The 13,203-nt window shown below is 42.6% G+C and overlaps 1 protein-coding gene across 2 annotated transcripts in view; it reads right to left on the bottom strand.

Moving 5' to 3' along the window:
* Positions 1 to 1,064: 1,064 nt before the first annotated feature.
* The window catches only part of ASPSCR1 (ASPSCR1 tether for SLC2A4, UBX domain containing), a 45,234-nt gene continuing 33,095 nt past the window's right edge, over positions 1,065 to 13,203 (bottom strand). For both annotated transcript variants that reach the window (XM_063352226.1, XM_063352227.1), the window contains 4 exons: positions 4,573 to 4,624; positions 3,800 to 3,869; positions 3,298 to 3,485; positions 1,065 to 2,202 (listed from right to left, as the gene is read on the bottom strand). In XM_063352226.1, the coding sequence (XP_063208296.1) occupies positions 2,189 to 2,202; positions 3,298 to 3,485; positions 3,800 to 3,869; positions 4,573 to 4,624 (324 nt within the window). In that variant the 3' untranslated portion in view covers positions 1,065 to 2,188. The remainder of the gene's footprint in view (positions 2,203 to 3,297; positions 3,486 to 3,799; positions 3,870 to 4,572; positions 4,625 to 13,203) is intronic.

Genomic DNA, 13,203 nt, shown 5'->3' with positions numbered 1-13,203 from the left:
GCACACAGTCAGCAATATGAAGTCTAATCCTCACCCCGTCACCCATGAAACTGCCCCAGTAATAATGATGTTGCTGCTTGTGTCCCTGAACTTTTCCTTCCGTTTTCCCCTATCGGGTACTTGCAGGTGATAGTTATGGCGCTTGCTCTTTGTCAAAACTGGTGTAATCAATCCGCAAAGCAAATCAGTACTATTTGACACTGCCCGTGCTCTTCAAAAAGCAAGACCAGCGTATCTAAAAGCACACTACAACTTCCTACCTACCAGGCTGCTTCTGTTTATTCTAACCCTGTCAATCAAACACACCAGCACAATTATAACATCACCCATCATTAGCTATGGCTGTCCGTTGGCCCCTGATATATCCTGCATAAATTCAGCAAAGCAGCTCTAGCTACAGTCTACCTCTGACTTCTGTGACACACATAAGCCTGAAACAGCACCTGAACCAAGATACAGGCAGTCCTATGGAGTGTAGGCTCAGCCCACACTTAATCCACTAAAGTAATACGCTTTCAACATTATTTTAATTATTTTTTTTCCTGTACTATGTCTTTCATAGCCTGTCAAGTGCAAGAAGGGCTTGCTTTCCACAGGAAGGATTTAGAGCAGCAGCTGTACATAGTGCATTCCCCGCTGCCAGCGGCCGCACGCATTCCCTGTTTATGTTTGGGTGTCATATAAGAAATCAATCAACATTTTTGCTAAAGCATTCTGCTCCCTCCACTTTGAGTCTCCTTTTTCCTCTTCCACCTTCCTTTCATGCCTCCCCCTCCCTCTGAGTTTCTTCAAAGCATCTGGGAGCATTTGGAAGTAATTAGACCTGAAGGGAAATGTTGGCCAGGCTGGGAGACAATGACAAGTGCCAGGAACCCTGGGTGCCCTTTCTAGCCACTTTGAAGTTCATTCAGATGGTACAAAGCTCCGTTTTGCTTTGTTGAAAAAAAATGGGAGGAAGGGAATGAGGCACGACAGGCCCATTGAAAAGGGAGCAGGTTCCTGTGAACTGAGAAACTGAGCACTGGGGGAAGAAACGTATTATCAAAGAGACCGACAAAAAGGCCTCCTATGGCCACTCTGCTTTATTACATCTACAAATTGTGCAGATGCACACGTAGTTCAGGGAACAATTGTCTATACAGGGAAAATGGAAAACATGTTATTACCGTAACAGGGAACCCCAGCTGTCCAATACGAATCACTGATCCATGGAGAAGACTTCAAATAAAATACAGCACCATGGCTACTGTGGCACTACAGAGTTCATCTCCCTTGTGTGCGCAACTCTAACCAACAATATCCATCCCAGTACAGCATCGCAGGAGGCAAAGACCCGGACTAGTGCCTCCCTCTGCGCACTAACTGCTCTGCGGAGCGCAGCTACTCTGCTGCGGAGACACTCGCACCCCAAGTCCATAGATTGAAGGTCACGTGAAGAGACCCTTTTACTGGATGTTTTTTTTTCCTCACTGTTAACTGTAATTACTGATGTTAATTATATGTAGTGAAAATAAAACACAGAGCTTGGGGCAGAAACAAACTCCACATGTATTCCATTAACAGATACCTGTCTTGTTTGTTAACAAGATTCTGGCAACGGAAAACCAGACGAGTTCAGCAGATCCAGAGGCTCACGGGAAAAGCCTGTTTGAAGTGACCTAAGTGGTTCCTCTTTACCCACTTTCCAGCCATCTATGCCCAGAATTATCAGCAGCACTAACCCCAGCCAGCAAGAAGCAGAGAGAAGTCTTGTTCTAGGCAGCACTGAAGTATAGGTGAAACTGAATTGGATTGTATTTTGATGCTAGAATTCAAGCAGCTAGACTCAAGTTATCTCTGAAGGTAGAACTGGGAAGATGTGAATTTAAAAATATGGATAGAAATAAAGTCCTTCACAGAAAGTACACAGGAATTATTTGCCCATTAATTCTCTATTCGTATTATTTGCATGCAAGAAACCTTAAATTTAACCTCTAACCTTGCTTCTGTAGTCACGAAAACCACAAACAGGCCTTCCACTCCTCCAAAAGGTGAAGCTAGCATCTGAAATACCAATTTTCTATTTATAACTAATGTTCATACTGATTAGATCTCTCCAGGGCCACCAACAATTTCTTACACATTCTGAGTAAGTTCATCAGGAAAGAGGCACAGCTGACGGCTCACTGATCCGGCAGCCCAGAACGTTTCATCTCTTCCCACCTACAAAATAAACACAAGAGCATTAAAATGCTTAATCACATAATTGGCACTGTATCATTTCTCACTAACGTGGTCTTCTTGCTGAGGGTTCTATACGCTGCTGCGCTCAGGCAACGGCTGCGTACCACGTAGGGACACTTCTTAGGGAGATGGAACAGGGAATACACCATAACTTTCGGAGTGGGGAAACTTAATCCTACTTGTTATTAACATGCATGTTAGAGCATGTTATTAACGTCTCATACCAGCTGTTAATGGGTAACCTGCACAGGTGGACGAGATGTTATTTCGTACTTCATCCATATCATCTTTACTTTGGAAAGAAAGTCCTACTCTAAAATGGAATGCTTCAAGCATAAAGATACTGTTCCCTCCATGACCTGCAGCAGCGTCCCAGTTCCAGTCTGGCCGAGACCAGCCACAGCAGGGAATGACACCAACCCCCTGTCCGCAGCCTTCCAGCAATCATTTCACACCTTACGCTGTGCTTGCGGATTATCTTCCATAATCAAACACTACAATTCTCATTCAGGAAGTTAACATTTGGCATTATTAGCCAGAGAATTCCATATAATTCCTCCTAGTTTTACTGTCGTTCATCGAATGTCTGTCTCCCCCTCCCCCCCCCGCCCCTTTCTCTTTGCCACTGCATCAAAAAGTGAATATTGGCAATTGTTTAATTCAGGAATTATTCCTCTAGTTCCTTCATATTTTGTATAAATTCTCATATAAAACCACACATAAGCTATTGGTTCTCAGACTAAAAATAAGGTTGCCTTTTCTGATCAGGATAAACCAAGAAAAAATTCATAATGGAAACTTGGTCGTAATCTTAACTATGGAAAACCACTACTGTTTTCAGTGAAGATTAAAAACAGAAAGACCAACTCCAAAAAATGAAGAGAAAGTACTAAAACAGACTGTACCAGCAAAGGAAAAATAACGATAAGAGCTTTAACAGATGACAAGGCCCTTGGTATGTAGAATATCATTCCTATTAGTATTTGAACTACACTAGCATAGTTAAGAACTCAACACAGCCTGCCTTTCTGGGCAGTTCCGAATGAGAAGAGCCCTCCTCGGATTTCATGATACCTGGCAGCTTCAGCCACTTGGGGATTTTCCCAGGGGCCCTTCTCAACACCTGTGGAGCTTCATCCACACTTGCTGGTTTTGGCTGCTCATTGGTCTTTTTGTCACTTCCCACTTCTTTTTCAGACAGAGATGGAACTATTGATTCTAAAGATGATGAAGCAGAAGGTACTAATGATTTGGACAAACATCTGAGGAAGAAAATAAGCAAACAGAATTAATCTTATTTTTTTTTTATAATAGCCCCTTGTACCACCTTTAAAATCAGATTGAAAAGGCTCTTTTTCATGATAAAAGCCCTAAGATTTACTTGATTTAGTCACTGAAGTCCTACTTTGCAAAGAAGGACTCACAAAGCTATGAAGTCAAGTATGAGAGTATGACTCTCTCCCAGGAGAAAATGAAGTATCTTCAGAGCACATTTCTTTGTAGTAAGATGGGCTCATTTCACGCTTCCTATCCCTGAAATATTCACCCATTTGCCACTCTATTCAGTCCTACGTACCTGGCTACTAATAAATCAGCTGCAGAAGGGGAAACCGCAGAGCTCAGCAGGTCCGATTTCAGGTAACAATCTGTTTAAAAATGAGATCCAAGCAGAGACATCAATCACCACAGAATTGCAAAGCTCTTGGCTCAGCAAATACCTCCTGTATTCTACAGTAAGTCTCCATCACCTTCCCCTAGCTGACACAGGACACTTTTAAACTATGATAAGTTTCTTTCACAACTCAAGGTGCCCTGTTTCATCATTCAAACCTCAAGATCTCAACATTTTCTTTCAGTGCTTGCTGCATCTCAAGATACTTTTCTGTGAAGCCAGAGCATGCTCTAATCTCTGGGAGAAATGGAGATTCTAAGCATAAACCAGAGGTGTCAAAGAATCAAAGCTTCAGATCTGTTCTCCCATCTCCAGACAGCCCACTGCACCAGGAGGTCTGTAAAAGTGTTTCGTAGTCATTTGTCCAGTTAACATTTTGAACAATGGACTTCCTTCTACACGGTGGTTGTTCTATCATTCTTGTCCCTGCAGCAGACAATGCCTGCTCCAGAGCCTAACAAATCTCCTAAGAAAGGTACCACGTTTCCATTTGTGCTGAAGCTAACTGACCAAGCTACCTCTGAAGAGCTTCAGCCATTTGGAATGGGAACACTGACCAGCATTCCTGGGGACTGCAGCATCTTTTGTTAGAAGAACTCTGAACGTAAGGATGTAACTCTTCTGGGTCTACTACAGGAGCTATACAGTCAGCCGGAGAATAGAGGAAATTCACTCACCCCTGCACTCCTCAGATCCAAAATGAATGACAGCAGTTGGAAAGAGTTTAGCCTGCAGTAAAAGGGGAAAAGATCACCGACTGTAGATGCTTTCAGAGTTCACTGCGAGCATTAGGGACAGGTTAGACAGCTGCGGACAAATTCACAGAGTTTAAGCTGAGGTCACCGAACCATCTATAATTCAGAGAAGGCGAAACTTGTGTAGAGCCTAAGGCACTCAGGGTAAGGCATGGCGCAAAATTCTAAGAGCTGTTCTACTACACAGGTGATGAGACCTGCGCAGCAAACGCTCGTTGTGCTGATGATCTGCCATTTGTTTTCCTCTGCCCCCGTATCTCAGGCCATTATTTTTCACCCACATTCTCCGCTGCTGAGCGGATAACGTAGGATTAAGAATCTTCCAAGACCTGGGTGGCTGATAGTAAGAGAAGGAAAATCCAGCTATGCCCTCAGAAATCTCTTCTAGATTATTCTATTACATTTATACCCTGTCTCTAGTTGGAATTTGTTTCAACAGCTTCCCAGGATGCAGTCTACCCTTTCACAAATCCAGCCCCAGTTCCTGGTTCCTACCTGTCAGAATAATTGCCATATTCAAACATTTTTTTCCATCCGTTTAGCTCACTATGTGACCTAGATAAACGCAGACATGAAAAAGGCAGTCCTACAGTTATCTGTCTGATGATCTTTACTTCACCTGGAAATGTTATTAATGATTATTTTGTATTTATATATCTACCTCCAAACCAGATAAAAATAACGAACAGAGCGTGGCCAGAACTAATTCCAGCAAAACACCAGCATAAGTGATTTATGTTTTCCAACAATTCCTCTCTGACTATTATTTGAGATGTCAGGCAGCCAAATCATAGTTCATTTAGTGGGTGCTTTAATTACTCTGTGTGGCACATCTTAAAAAAAAAAAAAAAAAAAACAAACCACATATAGCTCATGAAGCACTGAATCAAGTAAAAGTAAGTTTAAGTACAGAAATTTGTTGAGTCTGTGATCTCGTAAGGTCTGTCTCCACACAGGAAGACCTATGGTAAAGATAGTGCCACGGTGCCGCGTCTGACCAACACCCGTGGAAGGCGGGAGACCCCGCCTGTCTTACCGGGAATGGCCCCAGAAAGTTATGCATCATGCTACCTTCCGTCTTAGCTTTTCGCCTACCCCTTCAGCGCTCCACAAGAACAAGCCATTTCTGGTCAAACGCGTACACAAGAAACACATTAAACTGAGTTCCCATTAGCTCATAATCCAAGAGAACAAACTTTTCCTTCTGCAACACAGAAGCGCAGTAAAGCTGGAGTCATTTTTGCCACTCTACCATTAACCCCCACTCCACGGAGACACTCTCTGCAGGAAGGGAAGAGAGGGGGGAAAAAAAGAAAAGTGGAAATGTCCACAATTCTAGTCAGCAGACCCGGTTCCTAATTTAGCCTGTTTGTAAAATTACCACACTGCTTTATACTTCATTTTCCCCCATTTTAAGGTGTAGACCCATCGCACAGAAGAATGAGATGGCAACTGGTACCTCTCAAGTTACTCAAACGTAATGCACCAGACAGTATCCGGCTTGTTGCAGTTCACTAAGTTTTTCTCTAATTTTAGATACCAACAAACCGAAGTGATGACGCTTCTGACAACTTGTGCTGACAACGGCCATTCTCAGCATCTTCTCCCCCTTTCAGTGCTTTACACTCAGTCTCTTATGTCATGGCTAAATAACTCTATTCATCCACCTCTGCATAAATAAGTACTGAATAAAATTCAATACAAAATATGAATTATGTTTAACATATGAACACATTAAATGACATCATAAATGACATAAATGACATACTGCTGAGAAGTAATTTGTCAGTAGCTCAAATGATGACCTACTGAACAAATCATTGTAAACATAAAAGAATTCTTTTCAACTAGCCCTAAGTAATACAAAGAATCAGATTCAAGCCAATAAGAAACACTGATTACAATGTAATAAAACTCAACACCATAAGAAATGAAAATGTATGAACAATTAACACAAACACCGTATTTTAGAAAGAGAGGGTTAACAAAATTAAGCATGCTGATTAGAGACCTGGAAGTCAGAGGAAATGGAAGTAAAATCCTTAGCTATTGAGTAAACATTACTTGGAAAAATGGAGTCTTCGAAGCGCTGTGCAGCCCTGACTGGAAAAAAAGCAAGCAGGGGAGGAAGCATTAAAGCAAACTAGCAAATGTTGTCATTTACCCATAACTAAAAAAAATGACAAAAGATCTTTCAACTTTGGTAGCTAATACTTCTGAGGTGAGTAATAAGGAATGAAGCAGCAGTATGGGTGTAGGGAAGGAAATTCAGAAAGCTAAAATACAATTAAAGGATTAAAACAACAAAAAGTTACAATAAGAAGTTCAGATAAAGGGAGTCCCTAAAATAATTGCTTGGGCCACCAATTATTAAGATTAAGGAATCCAATTAAAGAAGAGAATTTCAATGACTTCTTTGTATCAGTTTAATCATCAGGGAGACTTGGAGAAGAGTTAACTGTTCTTCACCTGTAACAAATGACAACCTGGGTACAACTGTGCAGCTACAGGGGCAGGAACGTCCTGTCCTGCAGCACCGTGGCCACCACAGCATCGCTGGGAGGTTGAGGCTGTAAGAGCACCTGGGGACTGCCTAGTCCGAACGCCCCCGCTCCGAGCAGGTTTCTCAGGACCACGACGTCGAGTCGGGTTCTGAATATTAACAAGGATGGAGACTCCAGAACTTGCCCAGGCAACCTGTTCCAGTGCTGGACCCCCCTTTTCAGTGGGCTTGGGTGGGTTTTTTTTCTCCTTTTATTTCAATGGAAATTCCCATAATTTGTGTCCATTTCCTCATGTCTTTTCTCAGTGGTGCCCAATAAAAGGTCTGGCCCATCTTCCTTGCTGTTTCCCATCACGTTTATTACATGCATTGACAGGACCCTCCCAGAGCCTTCTCTTTTCCAGGCTTTACCACCCCAACTCCCTCTGCCTCTCAGACGCATCAGTCCCTCAAATTAACCTTTGTTCCTTCGCTGGGCACCAGAGAAACTGTAGAACTGGACTCGCAGTCCCACTGGTTCAACCGAGGAATCACGAAAGCAACTGCAGGTCAGTGCAGAGGGCACCCACTTACGAGCCACTTACAGCAAGTACAGTACGGCACCGCGGCCTCACAGGAACTGAAGCAGTAGAAAAACTGGGGCTGGAACTAAGTCATGCATTAAAAAGCACAACATCACCCTGTCCAGATGGTACATCCAAATGTTCTCAAGGGACTGCAGAGTAAGAGATTTAAAATCATTAAGCTTTGTGCTAAAAACAGACACTGCTGCAAGCACAGGCTTGTATTTTTAAAAGGTGATATGCAGAAGATTAATACGATATGGTGTAACCAGCTGTACCAGTAAGGATTCTGAAAGAAAAATATCGTACTTGCTACCAGAATTAACACATCAATATAATACTACCTAAAGAAAAACTAGGCGAAACAACTATTTTAAGCTTTCAGAAAGCCTTATACTAAGAGACAGGTAAAGAAACCAAATCATCATAGTGTAAAAGAGGTAAGTACTGTCATAGCCAGAAACTGTACAGAAAGTGTCGGTTAATGGTCTACATCTACCCTGGCAAAACAGCAGCACTAAATTTCTCACCTTAATCCAATAAATAAACAAATAGATAAACACAAACAACTGCCCCTCTCGGTACCCTTAATGCACGCTCAGGAATTGTGCAGGGCAGGCTGCCTGCTCTTGAGTTTTCTTGAACCTCTGTTGCCACCATCAGCACAGTCTGGATACTGGAATGACGGTCCTTGGACCCGACCCAGCACAGCGATTACCAGAGCTCAAAGGAACCCTGATCTTCACGGGGCAGTCTGTGGATTGCTACCTAGTACAGAGACTAATAGAACTGCATTAACTGGAGGCAAAACGAAACAGCTTCACCTATCTTCCTGACTACAGACTTCAAATGAGTATGTGGTACTACCATTTTTTTTTTACATTAATCCAAAGGCTGCAGGAGAGTTTCACATACAGTATAGCCTACATCATGCCAGACTGAAGCAGGAGACATTCATCACTCTATTCCAACTCTCAGCTCCTGCTAAAGCGGCCAGGCATCTTCACATCCTTGAACTGACATTTTGGCAGAAATCATTATTTATTAGGTCTTTTAACATGTAATTCCTCAATCAAGAGGGCCTAAGGTTGCCTGTTCCACTCACAAAGACGGCTCTCCATAAACTTTTTTAATTAAGAAGTACCAGACACGGTTTAGAAACCCCAGAGAAAACTCTTGCAAGAGCTTTGATGTTTCCGCTGCATTCGTCTGAAGGACGAATTTTTTTCTGAAGGACGTCCCTCTATTTAGGAAATGGGTGCCTTAAAAAGGGCCCCCCCAACACACATACACTCAAGCCCTTTTACACACAACATCCTTTTCATGCCAGCTGCAAGTTGGAAAATGAGGTTTTTGTAGCGTGTTAGTGTTGGAATTTTTTAATAACCTCCCCTCTCTTTTTTTCCCCTCCCGACCAATTATCTTGGTAAATAATTAACATTCTGAAGGAGATAAGTAAGCACAGCATCTCAGAGCTCAAAGCCCTTTAGTTCAAAGCCCTGCCCTTTTCTCTTCGTTTCCCTGCTGCCGCCACCGAAACTTCCTTGTCAATCACGGTCTGGGCACACACATCAAAGCTTCATGTGGGAATGGCCCCAAGGGGTCAGAGAAAATTCATAGCAGGGCCTGCATGAGGCACAAAGAGAAAAAGAGAGTGAGAAACACAGACCAAGAGCTAGACAGACACACTCAACCACACAAACACACAGACAGAACGTGCCCCAAGATAAACCTCTACCCTATTTACTCACAGGTTGACAAATAACCATAGTTCTAAGTTTCAGGATCCACCTCCACAACCGTTTCCCACTGCTGGCAAAACATCAGTCCAAACGTTTCAGTTCAAAATCTTTTAATTGAAAGAAACTTAAAGGAACTAGACAGCAGCTCACAAGTACACAGAACGCAACCTCCTTCCCATGGCTCATTTCCCTGCATCCCAATCCTCTCCTCGGGGTCAGCCAACACAGAGTCCCCTCTTGCCAAATTTACATCCAATAAGTTCTTTTTCTTCAGTTCAGATAGACTCCTGTCTCCTTCGTACAACCCTTTGTCTAGCGTCCTTTGTGCAGAACTCTCAGGTACCGTCCCAACTCAGCACTTAGGGACGGTTCAGTGCAGAAGGCACCTAGCTACATCTCACCGACCACCCCAGGAATTCTCCAGCCAGTCACTGGCAGGACATGACACTGTCTGAGATTTTTTTGTAACATAAAAGTATTTACATCAGCACCAATTTCACATTAAAAAAAAAAAAAAAAAGCCAGTGGAATGATCCCACTGGCCAAGGAATGTCTTGGCATAAAGATGAGAAGGCTTTAGTAGCTGCAGTCCAGGAACACATACAAAGACAAAGATGGAGCCTTTATTATTCTCTAACATTGCTAAGAATGCAAGGATCAAACACTGGGCAGACCATTACCTGAAAACTGTTCTCAAGTGAGAAGTATTTCCTCATTTGCAGTTGTTCTAATGTAAATTATCAATGTCTCTAGAAGAACTCTGCAGATGTTAACCTCACTGCACAGGATTCTTACAAGAATATCTGTGAATCAGAACAGATTTAGAAACCTCTTAAAGAGTCACCCTGAGCCCACCAAATTGACCAAAGAATCATAAGCTATTTGAAACAAATATTCGAAAAACTCCATTCAGTTATATGTGAAGAATTACTACAATACGAATGAGTCAACAGCTAGTTACTATCCTCAAATATCCAACATTTCTCTTTCTTGCTGCTTTGATTTCCAGCCAGAGTGCCATTCCGTCTGGGAAAGTGAACGCTATTAATCTATCGAATTACAATGTTCAAATCACACTGTGCAAGGCACACTTACAAGAAACAGTTAGATTATTATTTTTATTGCAACAGCACCTAGAAATCCAATTGAAAATGCTGTCCCATTGTGCAATTACAGATCTGTAAAGAGCAGCAACATGCAGTATAAATAAAAATGTAAGAAAGTATGATGTTTTAGGGTTTTTTGGGTTTGGTTTGGGCTTTTTTTGGTACAGATGAAAAACTGAGATCTAGAGATTAAATAACTTATTCCAGGTCACACAGGATGGTAGCAGCACAAATGAGAACTAAGTGATTAAGTCTCCGGAGTCCCATCCAAGGCCTTAATCGCAGGACAGCTTTCTTGTGAAGGCATCAGGAAGTCACTGATGAGGCAAGAAGTGGAAGAAGCCAATATCCTGCTTACCGTCCTCCCACGTAAGGAGTGTCATTCTAAATGACCAAATCCTCAGATTTTAAAAAGATCTAAATAACACAGCTTCGTCAATTTACTTAGTTACAGTTGCAGAAATTTAAATGAACGCTTTCCATTTCTGAAATCTGAAGACCAGCCTGTTACTCATAAAGCCACATTTATCTGAAACTGCGTCGCTAAGTAACTCCAAGTTTTATTTCAGACGGGCAGAGTGCACTTACTCAGACACCACAGTGGTGAGCGTGGTTTGTGACAGCAGGGCATCCTGGCTGCAGAGTGGCACACTGGGGCTGCTGCATCTTGCATTCCATGATAAAAATATCGACACTACAACAACATTTCCCTGTGAATCCAGCTGCGATACACACGAGAAACATTTCTGCTTTGTTCTACGGCATGTTTTAGTAGCTTTTTCTCTAGAGCACAGAAAAGACTTCAGGCAGAAGCCTCCTCAAATAACGTCTCCGTATTTCCTCCTTCACTAGGTATCTCCAGACACACATATTCAAAAAATCCTACAACAGAATATTGCAAAATAAGTCCATTATCACCACGCAGTTATTCTGTTCACAGACAGAGTGATGCTTTCAGACCAGGCAGACACTGCTGTCTACGGGGAACTCGCAGCTGCCAGGGTGAGCAGCATTCTTTCCGTTACACGATCTGAAAAGATTAGAGTGCCACAGGTCTGCTGTTAGTTTGATGTTCAAAGATGAATAAGAAAACAAGCACTTCAAAGGAAAACGCGCATGGAAGGAGAAACCCAAGCTACCAACGTGAAATACTGCATAGTACACACACCCCAAACACATAAACTAGCTCTTGGAAAATTCAACCGGAAAGCCGGTGGATCAAAAGCTTCTCCAGCAAGACTGCAAAGCATCGCTGAAACAGAAATAAACACTACAGTCATGGTGAAAGGGGCAAACTGACTAAGTGGTTCGTGTTTATAATCTGAGAACAAAGCTGCTCAATGTGGACTGCAACTGCCAAAAAAGATGGATATTCTGCAGCCAATTCAGAGGAGGTCTAACCCAGCTAGAGCGGGGGACCTTTAAAATTCATAAGGCAAAGATAAGATTTGAAAGCACTATTTTCAAAAGGCTACTTAAAAAGGAATTCAGGTATAAAGGCGTTCATTGAGCCCTTGAGCTGAGATAAGAAAGATCTGGCCTCCAAAACTGACAGAAGAAGAGAGAACATTTTTGGCAGGATTTCCACTCTAAACTCAAATGTACAAGGACGTCCCTCATCCGGACTGAGGGGATGAGTCTTACTCGAGGACAGCTTAGGCAGCAAGTACGGACAGCCTTTGCGAGCACGGGTAACAGACCTCGCAAGGCAAACAGGAGGCGAGCTGGCTACCCAAACCTAGTCGGATGAGAAAACCCTGAATGGACAAATAAAGGGCTAAGAATTCATACGGGAAGGTGAATGCCATCCTCCAGGCTGGATGAATTTCACTATTAATTGCAATTTTCTTTGCTAGTGAGTGGAATAACCGCAGGGCCTGCCACTGGAAATAGCTCCGACGGACTGACTCTGATGAAGTAATTTTTTCTGAAATTGCATCCAGACTCTTGCCAAAAGCAGAGAAGGCTTCACACTGCTCAATTCGTAGTCGGCTTCACTGAACAAGCATGCCAGACGTACTGCCCGAACTAGCATTAACAAATAGGATATGGAAACAGAACCAAAGGCAAAGGAAGGAACAAACAGCTCCTCTGGATTTCTGCCCCACAGTACACGCCAGAGGAAACACTCGGTGCACTCTAAGATCTGATTAGAAAATCTAAATATTTATGTGGAAGCCTGTGGATTCCTTTAGCTCCTCTGAAGATGGATGGCGGCCTCCTGCCCTCTTCACTGCCTTGACTTTTCCAGTGGCTGGTATTCTTACCTTCTGCTAACTCTTTCCTAGTATTAAATCAGCAATCAATGATTTTTTTTTCCACTAACACACCCCAGATATGCACTACACAAGCCTCTGTTTCTGGGAGGAGAAAGAAGGGAAGAAGCAACTCTGAAAAGCTCAGCTAGCCTAGAGAAAACAAACAAGCAACTAGAGCTATAAGGAACCCAAAGCCAAGTGCTACAACAAGGAAGCCTGCAGTTGATCAGTTCTGGAGAGCAGAACATTATAAAACACTTCAAGGGACATGAGGATAAGGCAGCCAGCAAAAACAGCAATAACAAAAAATCAAAGCAATGCCTTGAAGTCTTTATGGGTTCCAAAAACTCCACGTTGCTGCCAATCTGTGTGCTCACTATA

Source organism: Chroicocephalus ridibundus, chromosome 14, assembly GCF_963924245.1.
Source record: "Chroicocephalus ridibundus chromosome 14, bChrRid1.1, whole genome shotgun sequence".
NCBI classification, from domain to species: Eukaryota; Metazoa; Chordata; class Aves; order Charadriiformes; family Laridae; genus Chroicocephalus; species Chroicocephalus ridibundus.
This window is presented reverse-complemented; position numbering and strand designations above follow the sequence as displayed.